The 25,881-nt window shown below is 42.6% G+C and overlaps 1 protein-coding gene across 2 annotated transcripts in view; it reads right to left on the minus strand.

Annotated features, from left to right (window-relative positions):
* LOC307120872 (macrophage mannose receptor 1-like) overlaps window positions 1-25,471 on the minus strand; it is a 44,484-nt gene extending 19,013 nt beyond the window's left edge. For both annotated transcript variants that reach the window (XM_079808078.1, XM_079808079.1), the window contains exons 1-3: window positions 25,428-25,471; window positions 25,233-25,271; window positions 24,781-25,140 (exon numbers count right to left, since the gene is read on the minus strand). In XM_079808078.1, coding sequence (XP_079664204.1) covers window positions 24,781-25,140; window positions 25,233-25,269 — 397 coding nt within the window. In that variant the 5' untranslated portion in view covers window positions 25,270-25,271; window positions 25,428-25,471. The remainder of the gene's footprint in view (window positions 1-24,780; window positions 25,141-25,232; window positions 25,272-25,427) is intronic.
* Between the last annotated feature and the right edge of the window lie 410 nt (window positions 25,472-25,881).

Here is a 25,881-nt window from a genome sequence, read left to right on the forward strand (position 1 = left end):
ATTTATATGTGCAGTTTATTTAATAATGTCATGTTACATTTATAAAAGTCTATTATGTTAGGTGAACACATTTATTGATTTAATTTACCTTATAACATTAGGCAAGGCAAGGCAAGGCAAGTTTATTTGTATAGCACATTTCATACACAGTGGCAATTCAAAGTGCTTTACACAGAAATGAAATAAAAATATTACAGTTATAATAGGAATTAAAAGAAATAAAAAATAAAGAAAATATTGAAAGATAAAAATAAAGAGTATAATTAAAAATAAAAATAAAAACAGGGTTCAATTTAAGCATATAAATTAAAATGCAAGCAGTTCGGACAAAGCACGTACAGTGGCACAGTGCTCATTCAGTAAATGCACAGCTGAACAGATGTGTTTTGAGTCTGGATTTGAAAGTGGCTACTGTTGGAGCACATCTGATCTGTTCAGGAAGCTGGTTCCAGCTATGGCTGGCATAATAGCTAAAAGCAGACTCTCCTTGCTTTGAGTGAACCCTTGGTATTTCTAATTGACTTGATCCTGATGATCTGAGTGATCTGTTGGGTTTGTATTTAATCAGCATATCTGCAATGTATTGAGGTCCTAGGTCATTGAGTGATTTATATACAAGTAATAGCACTTTAAAATCGATCCTAAATGTAACTGGAAGCCAGTGTACAGATCTGAGGACTGGTGTGATATGGTCATATTTTCTGGTTCTGCTCAGAATCCTGGCAGCAGCGTTCTGTATGAGCTGCAGCTGTCTAATGGTCTTTTTGGGAAGGCCGGTGAGGAGACCATTACAGTAGTCTACCCTACTGGTAATAAAAGCATGAACGAGTTTCTCTAAGTCTTGCCTGGAAACAAAGCATCTAATTCTTGATATATTTTTGAGATGATAGTAAGCTGATTTAGTTATTGCTTTGACATGACTATTGAAACTCAGGTCTGACTCCAAAATCACACCAAGATTCCTGACTTGATTTTTTGATTTCAGGCCTTTAGCCTCAAGATATGCATTCACCTTGAGAATTTCATCTTTGTTTCCAAATGTAGTAATTTCAGTTTTGTCTTTGTTTAACTGAAGAAAGTTTTGGCACATCCAACTGTTAACTTCATCAATGCATTTACATAGAGAGTCAATGGGGCTGTAGTCATTAGGTGACAGGGCTAAGTAGATCTGGGTGTTGTCAGCATAGCTGTGGTAAGCCATTTTGTTATTTTTCATTATTTGGCTCAGTGGCAGCATATACAGGTTGAATAGGAGTGGTGCAAGAATTGACCCTTGTGGGACTCCGCATATCATGGATGTCCACTCAGACTTATGGTCACCTATACTCACATAATAACCTCTCCCTTCTAAGTATGACCTGAACCATTTGAGGACCATTCCAGAAAGCCCAACCCAATTTTCTAGCCTGTCAAGAAGTATGTTGTGGTCAACAGTGTCGAATGCGGCACTGAGGTCCAGTAGTACCAAAATTGATGTTTTGCCTGTATCTGTATTGAGGCGAATATCATTTATAATCTTTATGAGCGCTGTCTCTGTGCTGTGATGCGGTCGGAAACCAGATTGAAAATTGTCAAAGTATCCGTTTGAGCTTAAGAATTTGTTCAGCTGACTGAAAACAACTTTTTCAATGATCTTGCCTATGAAGGGGAGATTTGAGATTGGTCTGTAGTTGCTCAATATGGAGTTATCCAGATTTCTCTTTTTCAGGAGAGGCTTAACTACTGCGGTTTTTAGGGAGTTTGGAAAAGTCCCTGAAAGAAGTGAGGCGTTTACCACTTCTAGGAAATCTGCTTCTAAGTTAACTAATTTACCTTATTATATTAACTAATTTACCTTATTACATTAACTACTTGCTCTACGAGTGTAAGTGGAAAATTATTAAATAACAACAAGCATATTTTTTAGAAACAATATGCTATAATAACTTAATTCAGAACAGGAAGTCCATCCAATAAATGTGTGTATATGAGTGCTTACAGCCTAAACACAGGCACCACTCTTCTGCATAATGGTAACCACAAAATTACAGAAACTCCTCTAAATGTCCAAAATAACTGCACATAACGCTAACATAAACTAACAACACCTTTCCCTTTACTGAAAAACATAAAATAACACTTTAATTCCTAAATTTACTCTCCTAATGCAGTCCCTTGCAAAGCATGCTGGGAACTACAGATCCACTGCCCATTTTGTTCATTTCACTCAGCAATGTTAAGTTGACTGAACAAACTCTTATTAAGTAAAGCTGACGATACTCATTTTTAGTAGAAACAACTCAGTAAAATTGTGAGTTTTTTTAAGTAATGTGAACAAGGATGATTTGAGTGCAACTAACAACAGTGAAAGTAAATTTTTTTGAGTGTAATGTTAACTAATTCAACCTTATTATAAAGTGTTACCATTTAGTTTCGCATTTGCTTTGTTCAAACCTGACCATGAAAAAATTTAACTAAAATATCTGCATGGAACTGTGTCGCGGGCATTTAAATGGGATACATGTGCTTGCTTTTGCGAGCACAGCCTCTTGATACGAGGGGAGATTGAGGATAGTGCAACTCGTAGGTCGTGCTCCACTGACAGGCGCTGCCTTTTTTTGTTTTTCACGTGTGCCAGGGATGAGAATGCTAGCTCACACAAGTAGGCCTAAGAGGTTGAAAACAACAATAGCACATTGACAACGCATTCTGAGATAGATGGGTATTCGTGTCCCACATTCTGCCAAAATTCATCCGAAGACATTTCTCCAAATTTAAATTTTAAAGTGCGATCCATACAGAGTTCCGCCAGTTCTTCTTGCTCTTTGATTGGCAACATCTTTGCCGATTCTGATCGTCGTCTGGGCTTTGACATTTCTGCTTTTCTTTTGTTTAAACTATGAATTCATCCATCTTTGCCCTGTCCTGTCAATCTCTGCGTGAAATATAAAATTGAGCGCGCACCAGTAAAAAGGATGGAGCTGAGCTGAGCGGACGGGCGACCGATTCTCTGAGAACAGGAGAGAGAAACTTTAAATATTAATTGAATATATCCGTTTTTCTGCTTATTTATTTTCGTTTGGACATGTTCATATGTTGGTATTTTGATTTATATTTTAAATATATGCAGTAAAAGGTTATTATATGGTTCAATAGTTATTTTAAGCTGTTTAAATTGGAAAAAAGCTGAGATTCTGTGGCACCCCAAGCCAGTTGTCATGGCACCCACTTTGGGAACCACTGCTATAAACCATCACTTCCAGTTAGGGGTGTAACGGTACACAAAACTGATGGTTCGGTTTGTACCTCGGTTTTGAAGTCACGGTACGGTACGATACGGTACATCAGAGGGAGAACACTAAAACTAAAATTGCTTCATTTTTTATTTACTGAACAAATTGTGTCTCTGTCTTTAAATAAATTCAATTATAATTAAAAGTTTAAAGATGAAAAAAAGATCTTCTAATGATATAAACTATATAGGGGGCCCTTAGTGCACATTACCATAAAGGCTAACAACAGAGCCCACTATTATGCTGCGTTCACACCAAACACAAATAGAGCGTCTGACGCGAGTGATTTCAATGTTAAGTCAATGGGAAGGTACGTTGACGTGCGTCTGGAGGTCCCGCGGTGCGAAAGGCGCGTTTCGCGAAGCGCGAAGGACGCAAATCCGCCTCGAATCCGCACGTTACACGCAAATTTTGCCTTTGTGCATTCACGCGTTTGAAGCGAATCCGAGTTGAAAAATTTGAACTTTGCCGTCAATTCGCGCCACGTTAACCAATCAGGAGCCTGCTCGCAGCGGTCACGTGGTAAAGTAACGTGATGAGAAACCCTGCATAATTTAAAAATGCTACTATTGTGTCACAAAATGTAGTTTTAAGACATTTTCAGGTGAGAATGTAGTTGTTTGAAGCTCAAATCTGTGGTTTATTTATAAATAGAGCGCCTATTTAAAAAAAATTATCTTGTGTTTTTGGAGATCCGGGCTTACCGGGCAATCACCGCTCATAACCCCGGCGAGAGCAGCCTTTCCTCAGCCAGTCCTTCTGCCGTCTGCCGCTGGCTGTGATGTCCTCTAGTGGTGCATCTTGTGTAGATGTAACGGCCGAGCTTTGCTCTCATGAATCTATAATTTGTTGTCTGCCAAATCGTTTTGACTGAGGGCAAAGAGAAGTTTCATAACTTTATATTTTAAGGATATTTAAATATACATGCAGTGAGGATAATGTAGGAGTTGCCTGGACCCCATTTGTGAGGCTATTAATGTTTAATATATATTTTTAATGAAAATGAAAAGAGGCAGAGTGATGTTTTATGACATATTTCTCCTGGAGTGCCTTGAACGCGCGTCAATTTCGCTTCCAGTGCTCGATTTCTACGCGTGTCCAATTCGCCGCGAATGCATTCAAAATGTTCACACGTGAAACAAGACACGGTAGACGTGATTTTGACACTCTATTCGCGTTTGGTGTGAACGCAGCATTAGCCTAAATTCAGTTGCTATTTATTTTTTAGATATAATAATCTGCATAAAAATTTTTTGTGCAAACATGTAAATTGCACATACAACAGTTTTTTTTTTGCATTAACTTCTAAATCTAATTATAAAATTATGTGTTTACTCCAATTCATGTTGAAATATAATAATTAACTCAATGTTTTGTGCGCAGATGGATAACGGTACATCAACCGGCCTAATTCTTCTGTCAGAAAGAACTGCAGCTACTCAAGAGTGAAGTTTACAATCTGAATATTTATTATATGGACTGAAGAATATAGACTAGGATATAAGTGATTTCTGTTAGAAAGACATTAAATATATGCAATATTAGTAGAACATGGCAAATAAACACTGTTAATAACTGTGCAGATACTGATAAGTTTAAACTCGTATACAGTACAGTAAAAAAGCATAATGTATCCTATAAGCGCTATATTAAACAAACAGGTGTTGTGCCGGGGCTGCTGCACTGCGGACAAGCGGTGTCAGGTTACTAAAGTGTGTGCACTATGCTTTAGCACTGCAGTGTGTTCTTTATAACGCTTGTTAATATGCAGATTAAGCAGGAATTACTATTTTCTTCAACAAATTATGATAAGCGATAAACCTAAAAATAAATAACACTTTGATAGCCAATAGCTGGGTTGATTCGTTAAATATTAAATATAAATATAGGCTTTCCTGTAGCTCAAAAAGTAGAGCATGGCGTTAGCAACGCCAAGGTCATGGGTTCGATTCCCAGGGAAAGCAAGAACTGACAAAACGTAAAAATGTGTACCTTCAAAGCAATGTAAGTCGCTTTGGATAAAAGCGTCTGCCAAATGCATAAATGTAAATGTAAATGTAAATTACCGTTATTGGATGTATATTAGCCTATATCATGAAACCAGGTAAGATTAACTGAATAACACTTTGACACTGAAACACATCTACATGGTGCACAGCGAAAACCCCAGTGTTAAATGAACACTCCTCAGAGTTTATTTGACTCCACACTCAAGAGTGTTAAAAGTAACTCTGAAGAAGTGTTAAAGTTAATGAGATAATTAAGAGATTAATTTAGAGATGATTGGCCATTAGTGAAGACACCTGATGATAAGCAGAATCACTGAAGGGTCAGTGTTTGCTTTAGTTGGGCTCCTGATCCTTGACTTCATAACATTAGTTTATGTCTGTCTGCTGTACCTGATTTATAGCAGCCAGACAAGTCCAGAGAAAATGTGCTCAGGTGTTGTTGGTTGTGTTTTGACATAATCTTCATGAGCTGAATCACTGATGTCATTTAGAGCCTAATTTTTGAGTTATGTTTTTCTTTAGTGATTATAGAAGCTCTGTGATTCAGCATAAGATCTGGTGTTTTCAATATAATCTTAAAAAGTTGATCTGTTCAAATAGGTTTGAATCTCTTTGTCATTTAGACACACAGACATCAAGAATCAGCGTATGAATCTCAACAGTGATGGCCATCAAAAAGCTTTTTGCAGCAGTTGAATCTGCAGCAGTCAGGTGGAACATCTAGAGCTCTGTGAGTTGTGTATGTTCATTATTATTGTAATGTTATGTGCTTTGAGACATGAGGTAGTTTAACGGCGTCTCTCGTCTCGTGACGCTCTGCAGACGCTGCTGTGTGTTCATGTGTTTTGAAGAAGCCGTGGCTTTGGAGAGCTATCTGTAGCGAGGGTGGGATCTCATGCTTTCAGACGTAGCTTGCTATTTCTACACTGGAAAATCAAATTAGTTAGACTTACTTAATACAAGCGTGCAAACCGATTGCCTTAAAAACAAGTAAAGTGAAATAGGAATAGTATGTTGAGCTGTCAAAAGCTTAGTATAATTCACTTACACAAGAGCTCTAGTGACTAAACAGATCTGAATGTTTTGATGCTGAATGTTGACGTGTGTGTGTGTGTGTGTGTGTGGGGACTGGTAATCCCTACGTTATGGGTACAAAATGTCCCCACAAAGATAGCAATATCCAAAATCCTCATCCTTCATGGGGACATTTTTAGGTCCCCATGAGGAAAACATCTTATAAATCAGACTCAGTGATGTTTTTTGAAAATGTACAAATGCAGAATGTCTCCTGTGATGGGTAGGTTTAGGGGCAGGGGCTGTGTGTGTGTGTGTGTGTGTGTGTGTGTGTGTGTGTGTGTGTGTGTGTGTGTGTGTGTGTGTGTGTGTGTGTGTGTGTGTGTGTGTGTGTGTGTGTGTGTGTGTGTGTGTGTGTGTGTGTGTGTGTGTGTGTGTGTGTGTGTGTGTGTGTGTGTGTGTGTGTGTGTGTGTGTGATGGGTAGGTTTAGGGGCAGTGTAGGGGGATTTTTATTTATTTTTTTACATTTGCTGGGACACATTTCTCAATCCTCATCACTTTTTCACTGTTCACTTTTTGTCTTCACTCAGTGATCACATCAGTCTATGTGGCTAAACTCTGGATCATTTATCATTGCTTTGGGCACAAAATGTGTTCAATGACGACATCTTTCAATTTACATTCATTCTTTTCTGACTTTGACACAAACACCACCAAAACATTATGTACTATACAGGCCAATTTGAACATTTTTACATTCTCTTTTCAAAACTGTTAAAAAAATAGAAAAATAGAAAAAATAAAAATAGAAATTTGCTACATTTCGACAGTAATACCATATTGAAATATATTTTGAATCTAAAATACTATCAAAACAAATAGATTTAGCTGGTGTTAGTTTTTAAATTGCATTGCCATCCATTCAAAAGGGAAAAATTTAGGAATAATGTTATACTGTACTGGACCAAGGACCATGTAACATAAACTGCAGTGAATTATTTTGTAAGTCTTTTTTTGAAAAGAAAATTTTACAAAAGAAAACATTGTGTAATGATCATGTGTTTTAGGTCTGTGTTTTATGATTGAAAAAGTGTGTTTGTTGGGTCCTTTTTGGTAGTTTTAGTGCATTTTGAACACTAAAATAACTGCTGTGCCAAGCTGAAATTCAGTTGTGTGAATTTGTGTGAAAAAGTGTGTGAAGAGTTTTTAAAAAATGACCCAAGTATTGAAAAATCTGTCGTAGGGATTGGAAAAAGTGTACATTGATTTAATTTTCCCAGGTAAATCCCAGCGTTTTCTCTAGTTTGGATGAGAAGTTTGTGTCTGTGACATGGGTGTACCAGCTCTGTAAGGCCTGTTCCTCACCTGTGAGACAATGGCTTTGGCCTTTCATAATCATAAATCACTAGAAATAATGCATGTCTGCCTATTATATAATTATAGCAAGTCCTCGATGATGGTTTGAGTGGCGTTCGGTCTTAAACCTCCATTCATCAACGATTCACCTCACTTTGTCGCGTTCAGTGTGAAATGGCCGTAACATTTTTTTTTGGACAGTATTAAAGCATCAAATATTGTAAACCCTAGTGACCTGCGTGAGACTTACTAGTATAAATATTATAATTATTCTTGGAGTACTCCTTTATTGCACAGTGCACATTTCTTAATGATGGCTGTTTCGCAATTCTGGGAATACAAAGAAGGGACTTGTGTTTTCGTGGAGACCAGTCTTGCTATGTGATCTTGAAAGAACGAGCTCAGAAGTTTGTGAGGACACAGAACATAAATTGAGATGTGCTGCGAACTTGTTGCTCAACTAACCATACCAGCATATTACATAGTGGCTAACACAAAATAACCACAAACATAACCTATTAAAACATTTATTTCATATTATTGTAGACATTGTTTTCATATACTCATATATCTTATAACATCCGGGTACTTTTGTGCATCCTCTGCACATGTGTTCTTGAGTATTGTAATTGAACTTAGACAGTTGCTGATGACGTACAGCAGGAACACAAGGACGCAATATCACTAAACAACGCTTTTGCAAAACATCCATTAAGTATATTTAATTGTGCTAAAATCACACTATTGCAAGTATACTTTAGGTTCACTTTAAATATCTCACATTTAAAGACTGATATTATACAGTGATCCCTTACTAATAGTGATATTACAGGGTTTTTTAAACATCTGCTAGGACACATTTCTGAATACTCATCACTTTTTCAAAACTCTCAACTCAGGGATCACATCAGCCTATGTGGCTAAACTGTGGATCATTTATTTGCTTTGGCACAAAATGCGTTCAATGACGACATCTTTCAATTTACATTCATTCTTTTCTCAATTAGATACAAACGCCAGCAAAACTTTATGAACTATAATGGCTAATTTGAAGGTTCACACTTTCTTTTTTAAACTGTTCAACTTATGTTCAAAATTTTAACACAAAAATAAATAACACAGAAATTTGAAACCCCTCTTTAAATGCTTGCTATGGATGCGAAAAATGCAGAAAACTGAACCTGATCAGATTTTTTTTTATGATGAAGGAAGGAAAGTTTCAGAGGCTGTGTGTAAACGTGCTTGATCTTTTTTTTAACGTGTGAAAATTTCGGTGTGCGAGGATATTTAGTCATCCACCATCTATATAAAAGGGGAAAACTTAGGAACAATTTTATACTGTAATGTAAACATGGACCATGTAACATAAACAATAATGAATAAGCAGTAGAGAGTCAAACTTGAGTCAAACTGTTTTGTAAAGAAATTTTATATTTTTTATTTAAATTTAATATACACTGTATAATGATTTTGGAGGTCAAAACTCAGTTGTGTGTTGATTGTTGAGTTGAAAATCTTCGACTAAAGTGTCAATGTTAAAAGACATTCAGTTCACATAATTTAATTGAGACGGATGAAGATTTTCATGCAAGTCACCAAAAAATTTAGTTCTGACCTTCAAAATCTCTACAGTGTGTTTGTGATGGCAAGAAATGGCAAAGCAATCAAACAGGTGTCGTGTTTTACCATCCAACAGGGGACTTAAGTCAATTTAAGGAAATCATGTTCACTGTATAAAGTGTGACCTGCAATTGTTTCCTTAAAGAGTGATTTCTGCTTGATTTAAAACATAAAACACCAATACTTACCATAAAAATACACTATAATAAGATTTTGGAGGTCAAAACTCAGTTGTGTTGATTGCTGACTTGAAAATCATAAGTTGGTTAAACAACTAAAGTGTCAATGTTAAAAGTCATTCAGTTCACATAATTTAATTGAGACGGATAAACATTTTAATGCAAGTCACCATAAAATTGAGTTATCTCAATATATACAGTGAATATCTACAGTGTGTTTGAGATGAAGAAATGACAAAGCAAACACACTGGTGTCGTGATTTACTATCTAACAGGGGACCGAGTCATTGTGTTTAACATAATCATTATTCAAAGAGGATCTGCAATTAATACATTAGATAAATATTTCTGCTTGATTTAACTCTTAAAACTCAGTTATTGCTATAAAAACTCTAAATCTCTACAGTGTGTTTATGATGGCAAGAAATGACAACGCAAACACACTGGTGTCGTGATTTACTATCTAACAGGGGACCGAGTCATTGTGTTTAACATAATCATTATTAAAGATGATCTGCAATTAATACATTAGAGAACTATTTCTGCTTGATTTAACTCTTAAAACTCAGTTATTGCTATAAAAACTCTAAATCTCTACAGTGTGTTTATGATGGCAAGAAATGACAAATTAAACACACTGGTGTCGTGATTTACTATCTAACAGGGGACCGAGTCATTGTGTTTAACATAATCATTATTCAAAGATGATCTGCAATTTATACATTATAGAAATATTTCTGCTTGATTTAACTCTTAAAACTCAGTTATTGCTATAAAAACTCTAAATATCTACAGTGTGTTTATGATGGCAAGAAATGACAAATTAAACACACTGGTGTCGTGATTTACTATCTAACAGGGGACCGAGTCATTGGGCCCTATCTTGCACTCAGCGCAATTGACTTTGTACACCGACGCATGTGTCATTCATGGAAGCTTTAGCGTAAGTTCTGCCAGGAAGACTTAATTGTCATGTCACTTTAATTTTATCTATCCAATCACATGCTAAATACCTGGGTATAAAAGATCGGTACTTACTCATGTCTGAGTTCGCAGATGCTGACGCTCCCATTCACCGCCATCCTCCCCACCACCTCCAAGTCAAATCCTTCCCTACATCCACCCCACCACCACCAGGATGGTCCCTTCCATACCTCACGTGGGGGTCGGCTGCGCCTCTGCCTTCGTCTTCAGGCAGGATATGCAGAGTCCGGACCCTCAGATTGCGAGCTACGGACGGGGCCTATGCCAATATACTTTATTGCTTGCTGGGTTGTTAATAAATGGATAATTGTCACAGTATTTATTCTCCCGAGTCTTTCTGGCAGAACTATTTTGCACCCGCGCAAAGCGCGCTTTTCCCTCCACAGAAGCACGTCGCTAAACTAGTGAATGAACTTGCGCTCCCTGGGCGGTTCAGTGCAAAAAAGGAGGCGTGTTCCGGCGCAAACAATCCCTGGTGCTATTTTGCTGTTCCATTAAACAATTGCGCCACTGACCAGAAAAAACCTAGTCTAAAGTCAGTGGCGCGTTGCGCGTTGTTCATTATGCTATTTTAAGGGCGCATGCTTGACCATAATGTATAGCGTGCACAACGCGCATACACTTTGCTCATGTAATCTACACAGATGCAACAGTTATTTTTGCAAATCATAAATTGTTACACTAAAAAAATATTAACACATGAGATGACGGAAATCATTGTGGTGTGCCACGAAGATGTGAAAAAATAGGCATAAATCTAGCTTACAAATTATTCAGGCTAATTGTAATAATTAAGGATAAGACCTGTTCCCTTTCGTTCAGTCACTACGACGTACGTTAGTGACTAACGAATGGGGGGTTTCGCTTAGAAGCCAATCATCTTCTTCGTATTCAACAGCGCCCAATGGCAGTGCCAATGCCATGGGCATGCGGAATTTGCATGCGTAACTCCGCCCCATCTCGTGGGTATATCAGGAAGTACGCTGGCAACATCGCATTATGTTTCTGCTTTGGAGCCAAGAGGATCTCTTCACTCCTACAAGCCTGATCTGAGTCTTCGACAGCTTTCGAGACGAGCAGCTTTCCAGAGGCGTTGGTGTTACGGCGCGTTCCAGTGATCATCATACTGCCTGCCTGCTGATCTGCGCAGTGGTCCACTAGACAGCTGGTGTGTGGTCCCTGGGCGCTTCGGCGTTCTCTGCGAGGCTTTCCTCTCATAAAAGAGCTTACACGTGACGCGTCCTTTTCAGGATGTCTCGTCCGTGTACTTCTGGGTGTGGTCGGTTGCTTTCCTCCTCTGATGGGCACGAACACTGTCTGGTATGTTTGGGCTTTCAGCATGCTCAGACAGCGTTCGCGGATGCGTCATGTTCTCACTGCGGGAACATGACCATCGCAGTGTTGCGGTCAAGACTCCATGACCTTTGTAATGAAGTGAGAGTCCCCTCTACCACACCCCGATCTACTGAGTCCCAGAGGCCCAGTACTTCGGCTGGTGGTCAGGGTGACTTGACGGTTACGGTGTGGAACAAAGCCCCGACGCTCATGCCTCGGGCCACACCCCCGTCTTGCACACTGCAGACGCAGATCGCGGGGCCGGCTCCGGCCCCCCCGCGCATCTCGTTTGGCGCTCCGGAGGAGGATGCGATGTCGATCACCGCATCACAAGGTGGGCTCGAGTCCTCTGGAGATGATGACTCGGCTGTGCTGCCGCCTTCGGGCGTGCCAGCATTGCCCGAGTCAGATCCAGAGCTGACAGCCATGTTGTCTCGGGCAGCCGCGAGCTTAGGGATAGAGTGGAACCCTCCGCCCTGTCCCGAACGTTCAAGGCTCGATGATTGGTTTTTGGGGGCCCGCGCTGACAACCGTCAGTCCCCGCCCTCAATACCTTTCTTTCCCGAGCTGCATGAGGAACTCACGCGGTCCTGGAAGTCCCCGTTGTCTTCCCGCGACCGTTCGGTGACTTCCTCCGCCTTCTCCGTCCTCGATGGGGCGGCAGCTAAAGGGTACACTGGGATCCCTCCAGTTGAACGTTCTGTTGCGATGCAACTGTGTCCTCAGAGCGCTTCAACCTGGCGTGGTGATCCTAAGCACCCCTCCAAAGCCTGTCGGTTCACATCAACCTTGGTGTCGAAATCGCACAGAGCCGCGGGGCAGGCTGCCGCTTCGCTGCATGCCATGGCGATCCTCCAGGTCTACCAGGCCAGGATCCTCAAGGACATGCACGAGGGTGGAGTTGATCCGGGGCTCTTAAATGAGCTGCGTGCCGCCACCGACCTCGCTCTCCGGGCGACGAAGGTGACCGCACGCTCCCTGGGTCAAGTGATGTCCACAAATGTGGTCCAGGAGCGTCACTTGTGGCTGAACCTGGCTGATATGCGGGACACCGAGCGGACCCGGTTCCTCGATGCCCCCATATCCCAGGCCGGCCTCTTCGGCGGGGCGGTTGAGGACTTCGCCCAACAGTTCTCAATCGCCCAGAAGCAGACTGAGGCTATAAAACACGTACTGCCCCGGCGGCCAGCTGCTGCCTCCACCCAGCCGCCGGCACAGTCGCCTCAGTCTGCTCCACGCCGAGGACGCCCTCCTAAGGCTCCCGCCCCTCCCACCCGGTCCAAGCAGCAGCCTTCACCCGGGCCGGGTCGCGGAGGAAGCCGTAGGAAGGCGTCCAAGTCCCCTCAGGCCGCCCCGCGCCCCGCTAAACGCCAGGCCAAGCGGCGCTCCTGAGACGGACGGCTCAGGGATGGGAAATTCTAGGGCCGGGGGAGAATCCTTTGTTCAGCTGCTGGCCCCCGGGTCAGCAGCACCCTATGTTGGTCAAAGAAAGAATTAACACTCCCATCCCTGAGCCCACAGAGTCCGGTGATGACGGTGCGCGCCACCCACGGGTCCCGCCACTCGCATCCCACTCTGTCGCCAGCCTCCTGGCAGAGCAGACCCCAGTGGAACGTGCGTCCTTCCCTGGTCTCCTCTGTCAGGACGCAGCTGTCAACCGTGCCCCCGCACCGGGACGCCCCACAGCCTCCCATGTCCGGGCTGGTGACGCTGCATCGCTGCAAGCCCACACCAGGTACGTCTGTACACCGTATGACCCCGCTGGTGCAGTTTCTGGATGTCTGGCTTCAGCTTCCAGGGCTGTCCCGCTGGGTCGAGCGGACCGTCAGGCGCGGCTACGCGATTCAGTTCGCGCAGGTTCCTCCCTGCTTCCGGGGAGTCCGTTCCACCATGATCGGGGCCAACGCCCCCGTCATGCGAGCGGAGATTGCCACCCTACTGGCGAAGGGTGCGATCGAACCTGTCCCTCCAGCCGAGATGAATTGCGGGTTTTACAGCCCGTACTTCATTGTACCCAAAAAGACCGGTGGGCTACGGCCAATCCTGGACCTGCGCGTCTTGAACCGTTACCTTCACCGGTTTCCGTTCAAGATGTTGACAGCGAAACGCCTTTTCGAATGCGTTCGTCCACACGATTGGTTTGCAGCGATCGACCTGAAGGACGCCTACTTCCATGTCTCCATTTTGCCTCGACACAGACCGTTCCTACGGTTTGCTTTCGAGGGGCGGGCATATCAGTACGCAGTTCTACCATTCTGGCTATCTCTGTCCCCTCGCGTCTTTACGAAGATTGCCGAGGCAGCCCTTGCGCCCCTTCGGCAGCACGGGGTTCGCATCCTGAACTACCTCGACGACTGGCTCATACTGGGTCACTCTCGAGAGCAGGTTTGCGGACACAGAGATTTGGTGCTCCATCACCTAGCCCGTCTGGGCCTTCGGGTCAACTGGGAGAAGAGCAAACTTTGCCCCGCGCAGAGGATCTCTTTTCTCGGTATGGATATCGACTCGGTCGCCATGTGCGCGCAGCTTTTGAGCGAGCGCGCGCAGTCTCTGCTGACTTCCCTTCGACAAGTCGAGGGCAAGAGTGCGGTTCCACTGAAACTGTTTCAGAGGCTCCTGGGGCATATGGCATCTGCAGCCGCGGTAACGCCGCTCGGATTGCTTCATATGAGACCGCTTCAGCACTGGCTACGCGATCGAGTCCCGAGATGGGCATGGCGGTCTGGCACGCTCCGGGTACCAGTGACTCGGGCCTGCTTACAGACACTCACCCCGTGGTCGAACCTCAGTTTTCTAAGGACCGGAGTGTCTCTAGAACGAGCTTCCAGGCATGTTGTTGTGACAACAGATGCATCATCCACGGGCTGGGGTGCCATGTGCAATGGACAAGCAGCCGCGGGCTCCTGGACAGGACCCCAGCGCCTTCTGCATGTCAATTGCCTCGAGTTACTGGCAGTACGGTTCGCCCTGCACCGCTTCCGAGCGTTGCTGAAGGGTCAACATGTGCTAGTCAGGACAGACAACACGGCCGTAGTAGCGTACATCAACCACCAGGGCGGTCTACGCTCCCACCGTATGTCTCAACTCGCCCGCCATCTCGTTTTGTGGAGTCAGAAGCGCCTGAGGTCCCTTCGTGCTGTCCACATCCCTGGAGACCTGAACTGTGCAGCCGACGAGCTCTCACGGTTTCAGCCTCTCCCCGGAGAGTGGAGACTCCACCCCCAGACGATCCAGCTGATATGGGAACGGTTCGGCGACGCACAGGTAGATCTGTTTGCCTCCCAGGACTCTTCCCATTGCTCCCTGTATTATTCCCTGACCGAGGGCACCCTCGGCACGGATGCACTGGCGCACAGCTGGCCGTCAGGGCTACGCAAGTATGCGTTTCCCCCAGTGAGCCTTCTTGCACGGGTACTGTGCAAGATCAGGGAGGACAAGGAGCAGGTCATGTTGGTCGCCCCGCTTTGGCACGGCCAGACCTGGTTCCCAGAACTCTTACTCCTTGCGACAGCCCCTCCCTGGCCTATTCCTCTGAGACCGGACCTCCTTACCAGAGACGGGGCACCTTCCACCTGCGGTGGTCGCTACCATCACTTCCGCTAGAGCTGAGTCTACACGACGTCTCTATTCGTTGAAGTGGAACCTCTTCGTCACATGGTGCTCTTCCCGCCAAGAAGACCCCTGGAAATGCCCGATCGGGTCCGTGCTATCGTTTCTCCAGGAGGGGGTGGAGCGAAGGCTGTCTCCCTCCACCCTTAAAGTATATGTGGCCGCAATATCTGCCTACCACGATCTCCTGGGGGACAAAAAGGTAAGTCAGCACGACCTGATCATCAGGTTCCTGAGGGGGGCGAGGAGACTGAATCCTCCTCGCTCTCCTCTCGTTCCCTCTTGGGACCTCTCAGTAGTCTTAAGTGCTCTGCAGAGGCCTCCCTTTGAGCCTTTGCGGTCGGCCGAGATTAAGTTCTTGTCTATGAAGACGGCTCTGCTGACCGCATTGGCCTCGCTTAAGAGGGTCGGGGACCTGCAAGCATTTTCGGTTGACGAAGCGTGCCTTGAGTTCGGGCCGGCTAACTCTCACGTGATCCTGAGACCCCGGCCCGGATATGTGCCCAAGGTTCCTACCACTCCGTTCCGAGATCAGGTGGTGAACCTGCAAGCGCTGCCTTTGGAGGAGGCAGACCCAGCCTTGGCATTGCTCTGTCCAGTACGCGCTCTCCGCGCCTACGTAGACATGACGCAGTGTTTCAGGACCTCAGACCAGCTCTTTGTCTGTTATGGTGGAGAGCGGAAGGGAAGTGCTCTCTCAAAGCAGAGGTTGTCTCACTGGATAGTGGACACCATTGTTTTGGCATACCAGCAGCAAGGCCGACCATGTCCCCTTGGTGTGAGGGCACACTCCACCCGGAGTGTGGCCTCCTCGTGGGCTCTAGCGCATGGCGCCTCGCTAACAGACATCTGCAGAGCTGCAGGCTGGGCGACACCCAACACATTCGCCAGATTCTACAATCTCCGAGTGGAGCCAGTGTCCGACTATGTACTCGCCCCTACGGGTGGCCGGTAATGGGCCAGGCTCAGGTGTCTTCGCTTGCTCGCCATTCCACTCCCAGGACTGGATACGTGCGATATTTTCCTCAGGTGAGCTCCCCGAGAGCCCTGAGCTCCTCCAGCACTGCTTACGCCGACATCAGTTCAGTCTGCCCTTTCGAGCCCAGACCCTCATGTCAGGCCAGGTGCTCCGTGTGCATGGTTCCCTCCGGCGACCCCCACACGAGTATTTCCACCGTAAGCCTCCTCAGTGAGCAGGTGTCTTTCCCTTGGCAAGTCCCTGCCACCCCTAGGGTTAAAAATCCACCTTCGGCTGGTACCCTAGTGATCTTCCATATGCAGCCCTTAGCGGGTCATATGTGTATTCTCTAAGTCCTCCCTACAGTAGGCATCTTGGCATTCCCTCACTGGGATATGCTTCCCAGTGTACCTTGGCAAAGTGGGAGTCCTACGGCCTTAAGTGGCGGGTCTCACACTTACGCAGGGCACTGGATGACAGTTGAGTGGCGTTGTTGTATAGGATCCCCCATTCGTTAGTCACTAACGTACGTCGTAGTGACTGAACGAAAGGGAACGTCTCGGTTACGTATGTAACCCTCGTTCCCTGAGGAGGGAACGGAGACGTACGTTTCCTTGCCACGTCAGCTGTGCTGCCTGGAACGCGGAGTTCAGTCTTGGCTCCTGCAGCAGTAACATAATGCGATGTTGCCAGCGTACTTCCTGATATACCCACGAGGTGGGGCGGAGTTACGCATGCAAATTCCGCATGCCCATGGCATTGGCACTGCCATTGGGCGCTGTTGAATACGAAGAAGATGATTGGCTTCTAAGCGAAACCCCCCATTCGTTAGTCACTAACGTACGTCTCCGTTCCCTCCTCGGGGAACGAGGGTTACATACGTAACCGAGACGTTTGCCCAATAGTGGCAAGACATATATGTATATAAGGACATCTGACAAATTGGTTTGTCCGTCAAGAATCAGGAAAAAAAATCGACTGAAAAACTGAAAAAACTGAAAGACTGAAAAAAAAAAGACTGTGAAATCACCTTTACCATAATGTCCAACATTACAACTTCACTTCTCTGTCTTTCACTGCTCTTACAAGAACATCAGTCTCCTCGGCTGTGAACCGCTCCTGGCGTGCGCCTGGTAAATACGCCATAATAATAGCAATCCATAATGGAACTTGCGCACCTGCTTTTAAAGGGAATGTTGGATGACGCTCGGATTGGTTTATTCACGTTACGCCCAAACCACACCTATGAATAATGAAGCTACTTCAGACCAACCCATTTTAGATTTGCGCTGGGCGCAAGAGCCATTTATCCCGCCGGGAAAAAAAAAGGGGACGTGCGCATGCGCGGGTTGTGAGCGCGTTGTTTGTGTTTGAGCTCCGTCAAATTGATTCATAATCCTTGATTTTCTTCTTAATACTCGCTTACAAACGAATACTTTCTATTATTTACAGCGTGTGAACATATCTCCGATACGATTCTCTATAAAAAACAATCGGATTGCTTTGATATCGCTACTTATATCCGAACTTCCGCTACTAGCCGTAGCCCGCTAGCCTTGCACGCGTGGTAACTTGTATACACCGGTAGCCCGCTAGCCTTGCACGCGTGGTAACTTGTTTAACGTTACACCCGGTAAACACTGATAGCTACAATTCGCCATCGTAGCACTTCTGCTACAATGGCGAATAACTCGGATGTGTGTCTAATGTTACCTTTGAGTGCAGATGAGGACACGTTCGAGCTGCATTCGGTGCAGTTGGAGTTGGAGTCGTTGGCGAGTCAGATTCGCGGCCTTCTAGACAGACAAGCTGTGCTGAGAGAGCGGCGAACGGCGCTTGAAACATCACGCGCCGATGCGCACAAGTCAGTGGATACTAACATTTTGACTCCGACCTCGTCTACTCCGCGTGTTTCTCTGCACAGGACCCAAGCACCCAGGACGCGATCATCATCCCTGGTTTCGTTCACTCCGGCACCGACACAGCGCCATGGACCCTGGGTGTTTCCACAGCGGAAGACGCGAGCCAGGACCAGAGCGAGGACCTCTCCGCCCCTCCCGGTCTTCGAGATCTCCACCCGGAACCGCTTCTCCCCTCTTCGCGAGACGGAACGCGACGCTGTGGTCATCGGTACTTCCATCGTCCGGCATGTCCACGCTACCTCAGGTAAAGGCAAGGTTATCACTCACTGCTTTCCTGGTGCTCGAGTTCTCGATGTCGCTGCGCAGGTTCCCGAGATCCTGAACGGTGACGAACGCATCGGAGCTGTCGTGCTGCACGCGGGGACGAACGACACCAGGCTGCGACAGACGGAGGTTCTGAAGAGGGACTACAGGAGCCTGATCGAGACGGTGCGCAGAACATCGCCTGAAGCAGCGATCATCGTGTCCGGACCGCTTCCCACGTACCGACTAGGACATGAAAAGTTCAGTAGATTATTTGCTCTAAATGAATGGTTAATGTCATGGTGTAATGAACAGAAGCTGCTCTTTGTAAATAATTGGAATCTGTTTTGGGAGCGACCTAGGCTCTTCCGTCCTGATGGTCTTCACCCCAGCAGAATCGGAGCGGCTCTTCTGTCGGACAACATCTCCAGAGCGCTGCACACCATCATATGACTAGTAAGTCAAAGTCCAAATAACAGTATTTGCTGTCCTAACTTAATTGACATAAGTACCAATGTAGAACATTATATAGAAACTGTGTCTGAACATAACTGTGTAGAACATTATATAGAAACTGTGTCTATTCCTCGTTTAGTGAGGTCAAACATTAAATCTACTGTAAGATCTAGGAAAAATCTAATTGTGATTAAACCAGAAAATCTCAATATTAGTGAACAAAACCAATTTTGTACTAACTTAATTGACATAAGTACCAATGTAGAACATTATATAGAAACTGTGTCTATTCCTCGTTTAGTGAGGTCAAACATTAAATCTACTGTAGGATCTAGGAAAAATCTAATTGTGATTAAACCAGAAAATCTCAATATTAGTGAACAAAAACAATTTCTAAAACTAGGTCTTCTAAACATTAGATCGCTCACACCTAAGGCGGTTATTGTAAATGAAATGGTCACAGATAATAGTTTCGATGTACTTTGCCTTACTGAAACCTGGCTTAAGCCAAATGATTATTTCGGTCTAAATGAGTCTACTCCGCCAGGATACTGTTATAAGCATGAGCCCCGTCTGATTGGTCGTGGCGGCGGTGTTGCAACAATATATAGAGATATTCTTAATGTTACCCAGAAAACAGGTCACAGGTTTAATTCATTTGAAGTACTAGTGCTAAATGTCACGCTATTAGATGTAAGAAAGAAATCTGTATTATCTCTAGCCTTAGCTACTGTATATAGACCTCCAGGGCCCTATGCTGCTTTCCTAAAAGAGTTTGCAGACTTTCTCTCAGATCTATTGGTCAACGTCGATAAAGCATTAATTGTTGGAGATTTTAACATACACGTAGATAACACAAATGACGCGTTAGGGGCTGCGTTTACAGATCTATTAAATTCCTTTGGGGTCAAGCAAAACGTCACTGGTCCCACTCATCGTCTTAATCACACACTAGATTTAATTATATCACATGGAACCAACCCAACCGACATAGATATTATACCGCAAAGTGATGATGTCACTGACCATTACATGGTAACTTGCATACTGCGTACTGCTGAAATCTGTCATGTTGCGCCACGTTATCGACCAGGCAGAACAATCCTTCCAACCACTATAGATAGATTCTCAAATACCTTACCTGATCTGGCTCAGCTGCTAAGTGAACCCAAACAAACAGATGAACTAGAGGAAATGACTAGCAGTATGAGCACCATTTTCTCTAGTACATTAGAAATTGTAGCACCAATTAGATTAAAAAAGGTTAGAGAGAAAACTAAAGCACCATGGTACAACAGTGCTACACATGTTATCAAGAGAGAAACTCGTAACTTAGAGCGTAAATGGAAACATACTAATTTAGAGGTCTTTAGAATCACATGGAAAGAAAGTATGTCACGTTATAAAAAGGCCCTAAAAGCAGCCAGGGCTGAGCATCTCCGCAAAATAATAGAAAATAACCAAAATAACCCAAGGTTTTTATTTAACACCGTGGCTAGACTAACAAATAAACAAGCATCGCCTGAACAAAATATTCCGTTACAGTTTAGTAGTAATGATTTTATGAACTTCTTCGCTGACAAAATAGAAAGCATCAGAAACAAAATTGTAAATGTACAATCATTAATGATGTCTTATGATTCAACCGCAATTATCGCCCCTCAAGAACTACTACACCGCTTTACAACCATAGGACAGGAAGAGCTAAATAAACTTATCATTGCATCTAAACCAACAACATGTTTATTAGATCCAATACCCACTAAACTACTGAAAGAGTTGTTACCTGTAGTGGAAGAGCCTCTTCTCAATATTATTAACTCGTCTTTATCTTTAGGTCATGTTCCAAGAATATTCAAGTTGGCAGTCATAAAGCCTCTCATTAAGAAGCCACAATTAGATCATAATAACCTAGCAAATTACAGACCAATATCAAATCTTCCATTCATGTCTAAAATACTAGAAAAAGTTGTGTCCGCTCAATTGTGCTCTTTCTTGCAAGAAAATGATATCTATGAAAAATTTCAATCAGGATTCAGGCAGCATCATAGCACAGAAACTGCACTCGTTAAAATCACAAATGATTTACTTCTAGCTTCTGACCAAGGCTGTATCTCAATACTAGTTCTACTCGATCTTAGTGCTGCGTTCGATACTATAGATCATAAAATACTATTAGATCGACTTCAAAATTACACTGGTGTTCAGGGACAGGCATTAAACTGGTTTAGATCGTATTTATCAGACCGCTACCATTTTGTCTGTCTAAATGGGGAAAAATCAAAGATGACGTCAGTAGACTATGGGGTGCCGCAAGGATCCGTGCTAGGCCCTCTGCTATTCTCAATATATATGCTGCCACTTGGTAATATTATAAGAAAACATGGAATTAATTTCCACTGTTATGCTGATGACACTCAATTATATATTTCATCACGACCAGATGAAAACGCTAAATTATCTAAACTGACAGCGTGTGTTGATGATATTAAACACTGGATGACGTGTAATTTTCTGCTATTAAATTCAGATAAAACGGAGGTGTTACTTATTGGTCCAAAAAATTGCCCACAAAACCTCTCACAATACAACTTTAACTTGGAAGGATGTCCTGTCGCTTTATCCACTACAGTAAGAGACCTGGGTGTTATATTAGACCGCAACTTATCTTTCGAAAGTCATATTTCATATGTTACAAAAACGGCATTTTTCCACCTTAGAAACATTGCCAAGCTACGTAACATGCTATCTATTTCTGATGCAGAAAAGTTAGTTCATGCATTCATGACCTCGAGACTAGATTACTGTAATGCTTTATTAGCTGGTTGTCCTGCATCCTCAATAAACAAACAGCAGTTAGTTCAAAACGCAGCTGCTAGAGTGCTTACTAGGTCAAGAAAATATGATCATATAACACCAATTTTATCATCCCTACACTGGTTACCTATTAAGTTCCGTATCAATTACAAAGTATTGCTACTGACCTATAAAGCCCTAAATGGGCTAGCTCCAGTGTATTTAACTGATCTTTTATCGCCCTACAATCCATCGCGCTCTTTAAGATCACTAAACTCGAGGCTTCTGGTCATTCCTAGGATATCCAAGTCCACTAAAGGAGGGAGGGCTTTTTCACATTTAGCTCCTAAACTCTGGAATAGTCTTCCGGATATTGTTCGAGGTTCAGACACGCTGTCCCAGTTTAAAACTAGATTAAAGACGCATCTCTTTAGCCAAGCATTCACATTATAATTAAGTTTTATACTACAGTTAAATCGCACCAACAGCATTAATATTCTGAACAGCAGCTATGCTAATTATTTCCCATCTGCTTTTCTGTTGTTATCTCGGGACACTAGTCCCGAGGTAACTAGTTCGTCAGCTCCAGTTTGTATCCAGCCTCTGATGGAGACTTCAGATGCCCCGACACCTGTGATGAGACGACTCGACGCCTGTGAAGAGACGACTCAACGCCAGCGTTGTTATGGCCTAAAATAATACATGATTGATTAACTTATCCTAACATTTTTTCTTTAACATTCTCTTTTCTAACATTTTTCAATGTACATTTATGAAATGCACTTTCTGTGAAGCTGCTTTGAAACAATGTGTATTGTGAAAAGCGCTATACAAATAAATTTGAATTGAATTGAATTGAATTGAAAATAGCAACAGCGCCGAGACCCGCCCACAAAGTTACTTGCGCTTCGCGCTTTGACACTTGCGTTTCAGATCGTTAAAATAGGGCCCATTGTGTTTAACATAATCATTATTCAAAGAGCATCTGCAATTAATACATTAGAGAAATATTTCTGCTTGATTTAACTCTTAAAACTCAGTTATTGCTATAAAAACTCTAAATATCTACAGTGTGTTTATGATGGCAAGAAATGACAAATTAAACACACTGGTGTCGTGATTTACTATCTAACAGGGGACCGAGTCATTGTGTTTAACATAATCATTATTCAAAGATGATCTGCAATTAATACATTAGAGAAATATTTCTGCTTGATTTAACTCTTAAAACTCAGTTATTGCTATAAAACTCTAAATCTCTACAGTGTGTTTATGATGGCAAGAAATGACAAATTAAACACACTGGTGTCGTGATTTACTATCTAACAGGGGACCGAGTCATTGTGTTTAACATAATCATTATTCAAAGATGATCTGCAATTAATACATTAGAGAAATATTTCTGCTTGATTTAACTCTTAAAACTCAGTTATTGCTATAAAAACTCTAAATCTCCACAGTGTGTTTATGGCAAGAAATGACAAATTAAACACACTGGTGTCGTGATTTACTATCTAACGGGGGACAGAGTCATTGTGTTTAACATAATCATTATTCCAAGATGATCTGCAATTAATACATTAGAGAAATATTTCTGCTTGATTTAACTCTTAAAACTCAGTTATTGCTATAAAAACTCTAAATCTCCACAGTGTGTTTATGGCAAGAAATGACAACGCAAACACACTGGTGTCGTGATTTACTATCTAACAGGGGACCGAGTCATTGTGTTTAACATAATCATTATTTACTATATAAAGTGATGACCTGTGATTATTACCTTAAAGAACAATTTCTGCTTGTCCAGTCCTATATATATATATATTTTTTATTGGTGCAAGAAATCAAATCTCACTCTAAAAATCTCAAAAACAAAGGACATTATTTGGGATTTTAGAGAGCAGAAACTATGTTTTATTCAAAAATAAGTCACACATTGAAATACCTTTACTGTAAAAAAAATTCAGGTCTCCAATTAAAATTTTTTTGTAAATTGATGCACTTTAATTCAATTAAAATTCAAGAAATTCAATTTGGCCAACTAAAAAATTTAGATGTGATCGGTCACTAGAAAATTTTCAATTGGAGACCTGATTTTTTTTACAGTATTGGTGTTCTTGAAAATAAGCTTAAATCAGAGATGTGGACGGATCATATACTGTAAGTATGAAGACACAACAGAGAATGAATTTCTTAAAGATAACTCTTAATTTTAAGAATTTTTTTATTTCTTAAATTCTTTTCTGTAATGTCCACAACATGGCTTTTTCTCCGTTGTGTGCTCATTGTGTTCCCTGATGCCTGTGTGAACATTATATAATTATAATTATATATATATATTAAATAATGAAGACAGACTTGACTGCCAGCTCTCTTCCCTTTCACACACACAGCTCCATTGCAGGCTATGGAGGTCCCCTGTTGGATAGGTAGACATCGGTCAGGTCCCCTCTTGGCATGTTTAAAAAATAAAAAAGAAATGCTTATTTGAAGTTATATTATGAAAAAAGACCTTAAAACTAAATTTTGTATCTAAGTTTTGTTTCTTCAAAATGACTAGAAACACAGGTCCCCTCTTGGTCAGTGTGGAGTGATGGTCCCCTGTTGGTAATATAGACGTGTATGTGTGTGTGTGTGTGTGTGTGTGTGTGTGTGTGTGTGTGTGTGTGTGTGTGTGTGATGGGTAGGTTTAGGGGCAGTGTAGGGGGATGGAATATACGGTACAGTATAAAAACCATTACGCCTATGGAAAGTCCCCAAAAACATGAAAACCCAATGTGTGTGTGTGTGATTTTAAAATATTATTTCTCAACATTAGAAACAGACTAGTTAATGATATGTTAGAAGTTAGTCACCTTTTAAAAGTAATTTATTTATTCCTTCCCTTTCTTTAAATCAAATAACTGTGATTTCTTGTTGCATCAATAGGAAGAAAATTACAACTACAGTAAAATAAATGAAGTTCAAGGGCCCAACCAAAGGGAACACTGTCAATGAACAATTTATGTCATCATAGCTGCACTTACTGTTGTTAGATGAACTGCAGATGAAAGTCAGGCTCTCACTGCATCCCTCTTTATGCCATCGTCCATTTCTCATCACAGCACAGCTCTGACCTCCACCTTCAGGTTGTCCATTAGCCCAGTTCAGATAAAGCGCAGGTTCACCTGAAGACCAGTGCCATTTATCAACACCCGTATTCTGCAGCCCAATCCAGACACCTCCAACATTCACACTCTTCTTCAGCTCGTTCATGTCGTTCATGTTGTCAACGGTGGCCAGATCTGTGTAATTCTCTCTGCAGTATCTCTGAGCTTCAGTCCAGGTCTTCAACACGTTTATAAAGTGATACTGACGCTGAACACATTCAGATACGGAGCAGAGAGCTGTGAAAGAGAGGGTTTGATTTAATGCTTTTCATAACAGGGTCAAACCTGATGAAACTATAAACCATAAATAAAACAACAAACACACTCACCAATGAGAAGAAGAACGACATATAGAGTCCGGTCCATTTCTGAGGAAGAAACACATTGAAAAACTCATCTTAGAGTAAAACATGATCATGTCATAAAAATAAATAAAACATTGGCAGTTTTAGCAATCATTCAGACAATATTAACATCTCAAAGTCTAATTGTGTCTGAAGAATGAACATGTGAGTTGTTCTTACTTTAGAGGTCGTGTGTTTCTGTCCTGAGTCTGATGTTTCTGTCTGCAGCTTTAAACTACGAGATTATTATATCTGCTCTCATCCCTCAGTCAGCACATCATTTGGTTATTTCTCTAAAAACCCCTTTTTCATATTCACTTCCTCTATAGTTGTGTTTGCCCCTTGTTTCTCTATATTTGCATATTGCATCTGTGTCAGTCAGTATTAGTATATATGGACCATAATCAAACAATTATGAACATTGACAATTTATATTTTAACTTTAATAACTAAACAGCTGCTTTAATGATATTGCTGGACTGCATAACTCGTGTTACGTCCCTTCATCTGGACATGTCTGGGCCTGTCCACACACACTTGTGATCTTTGCACTTCATCATTTGTCTGCTTACGTGACATTTTTCCTTGTTTTTGGTCCAAGTGTTGAAGTGTTCATGAAGACCACAAGAGTGTG

Source organism: Gobio gobio (assembly GCF_949357685.1).
Source record: "Gobio gobio genome assembly, chromosome: 2".
NCBI lineage: Eukaryota > Metazoa > Chordata > Actinopteri > Cypriniformes > Gobionidae > Gobio > Gobio gobio.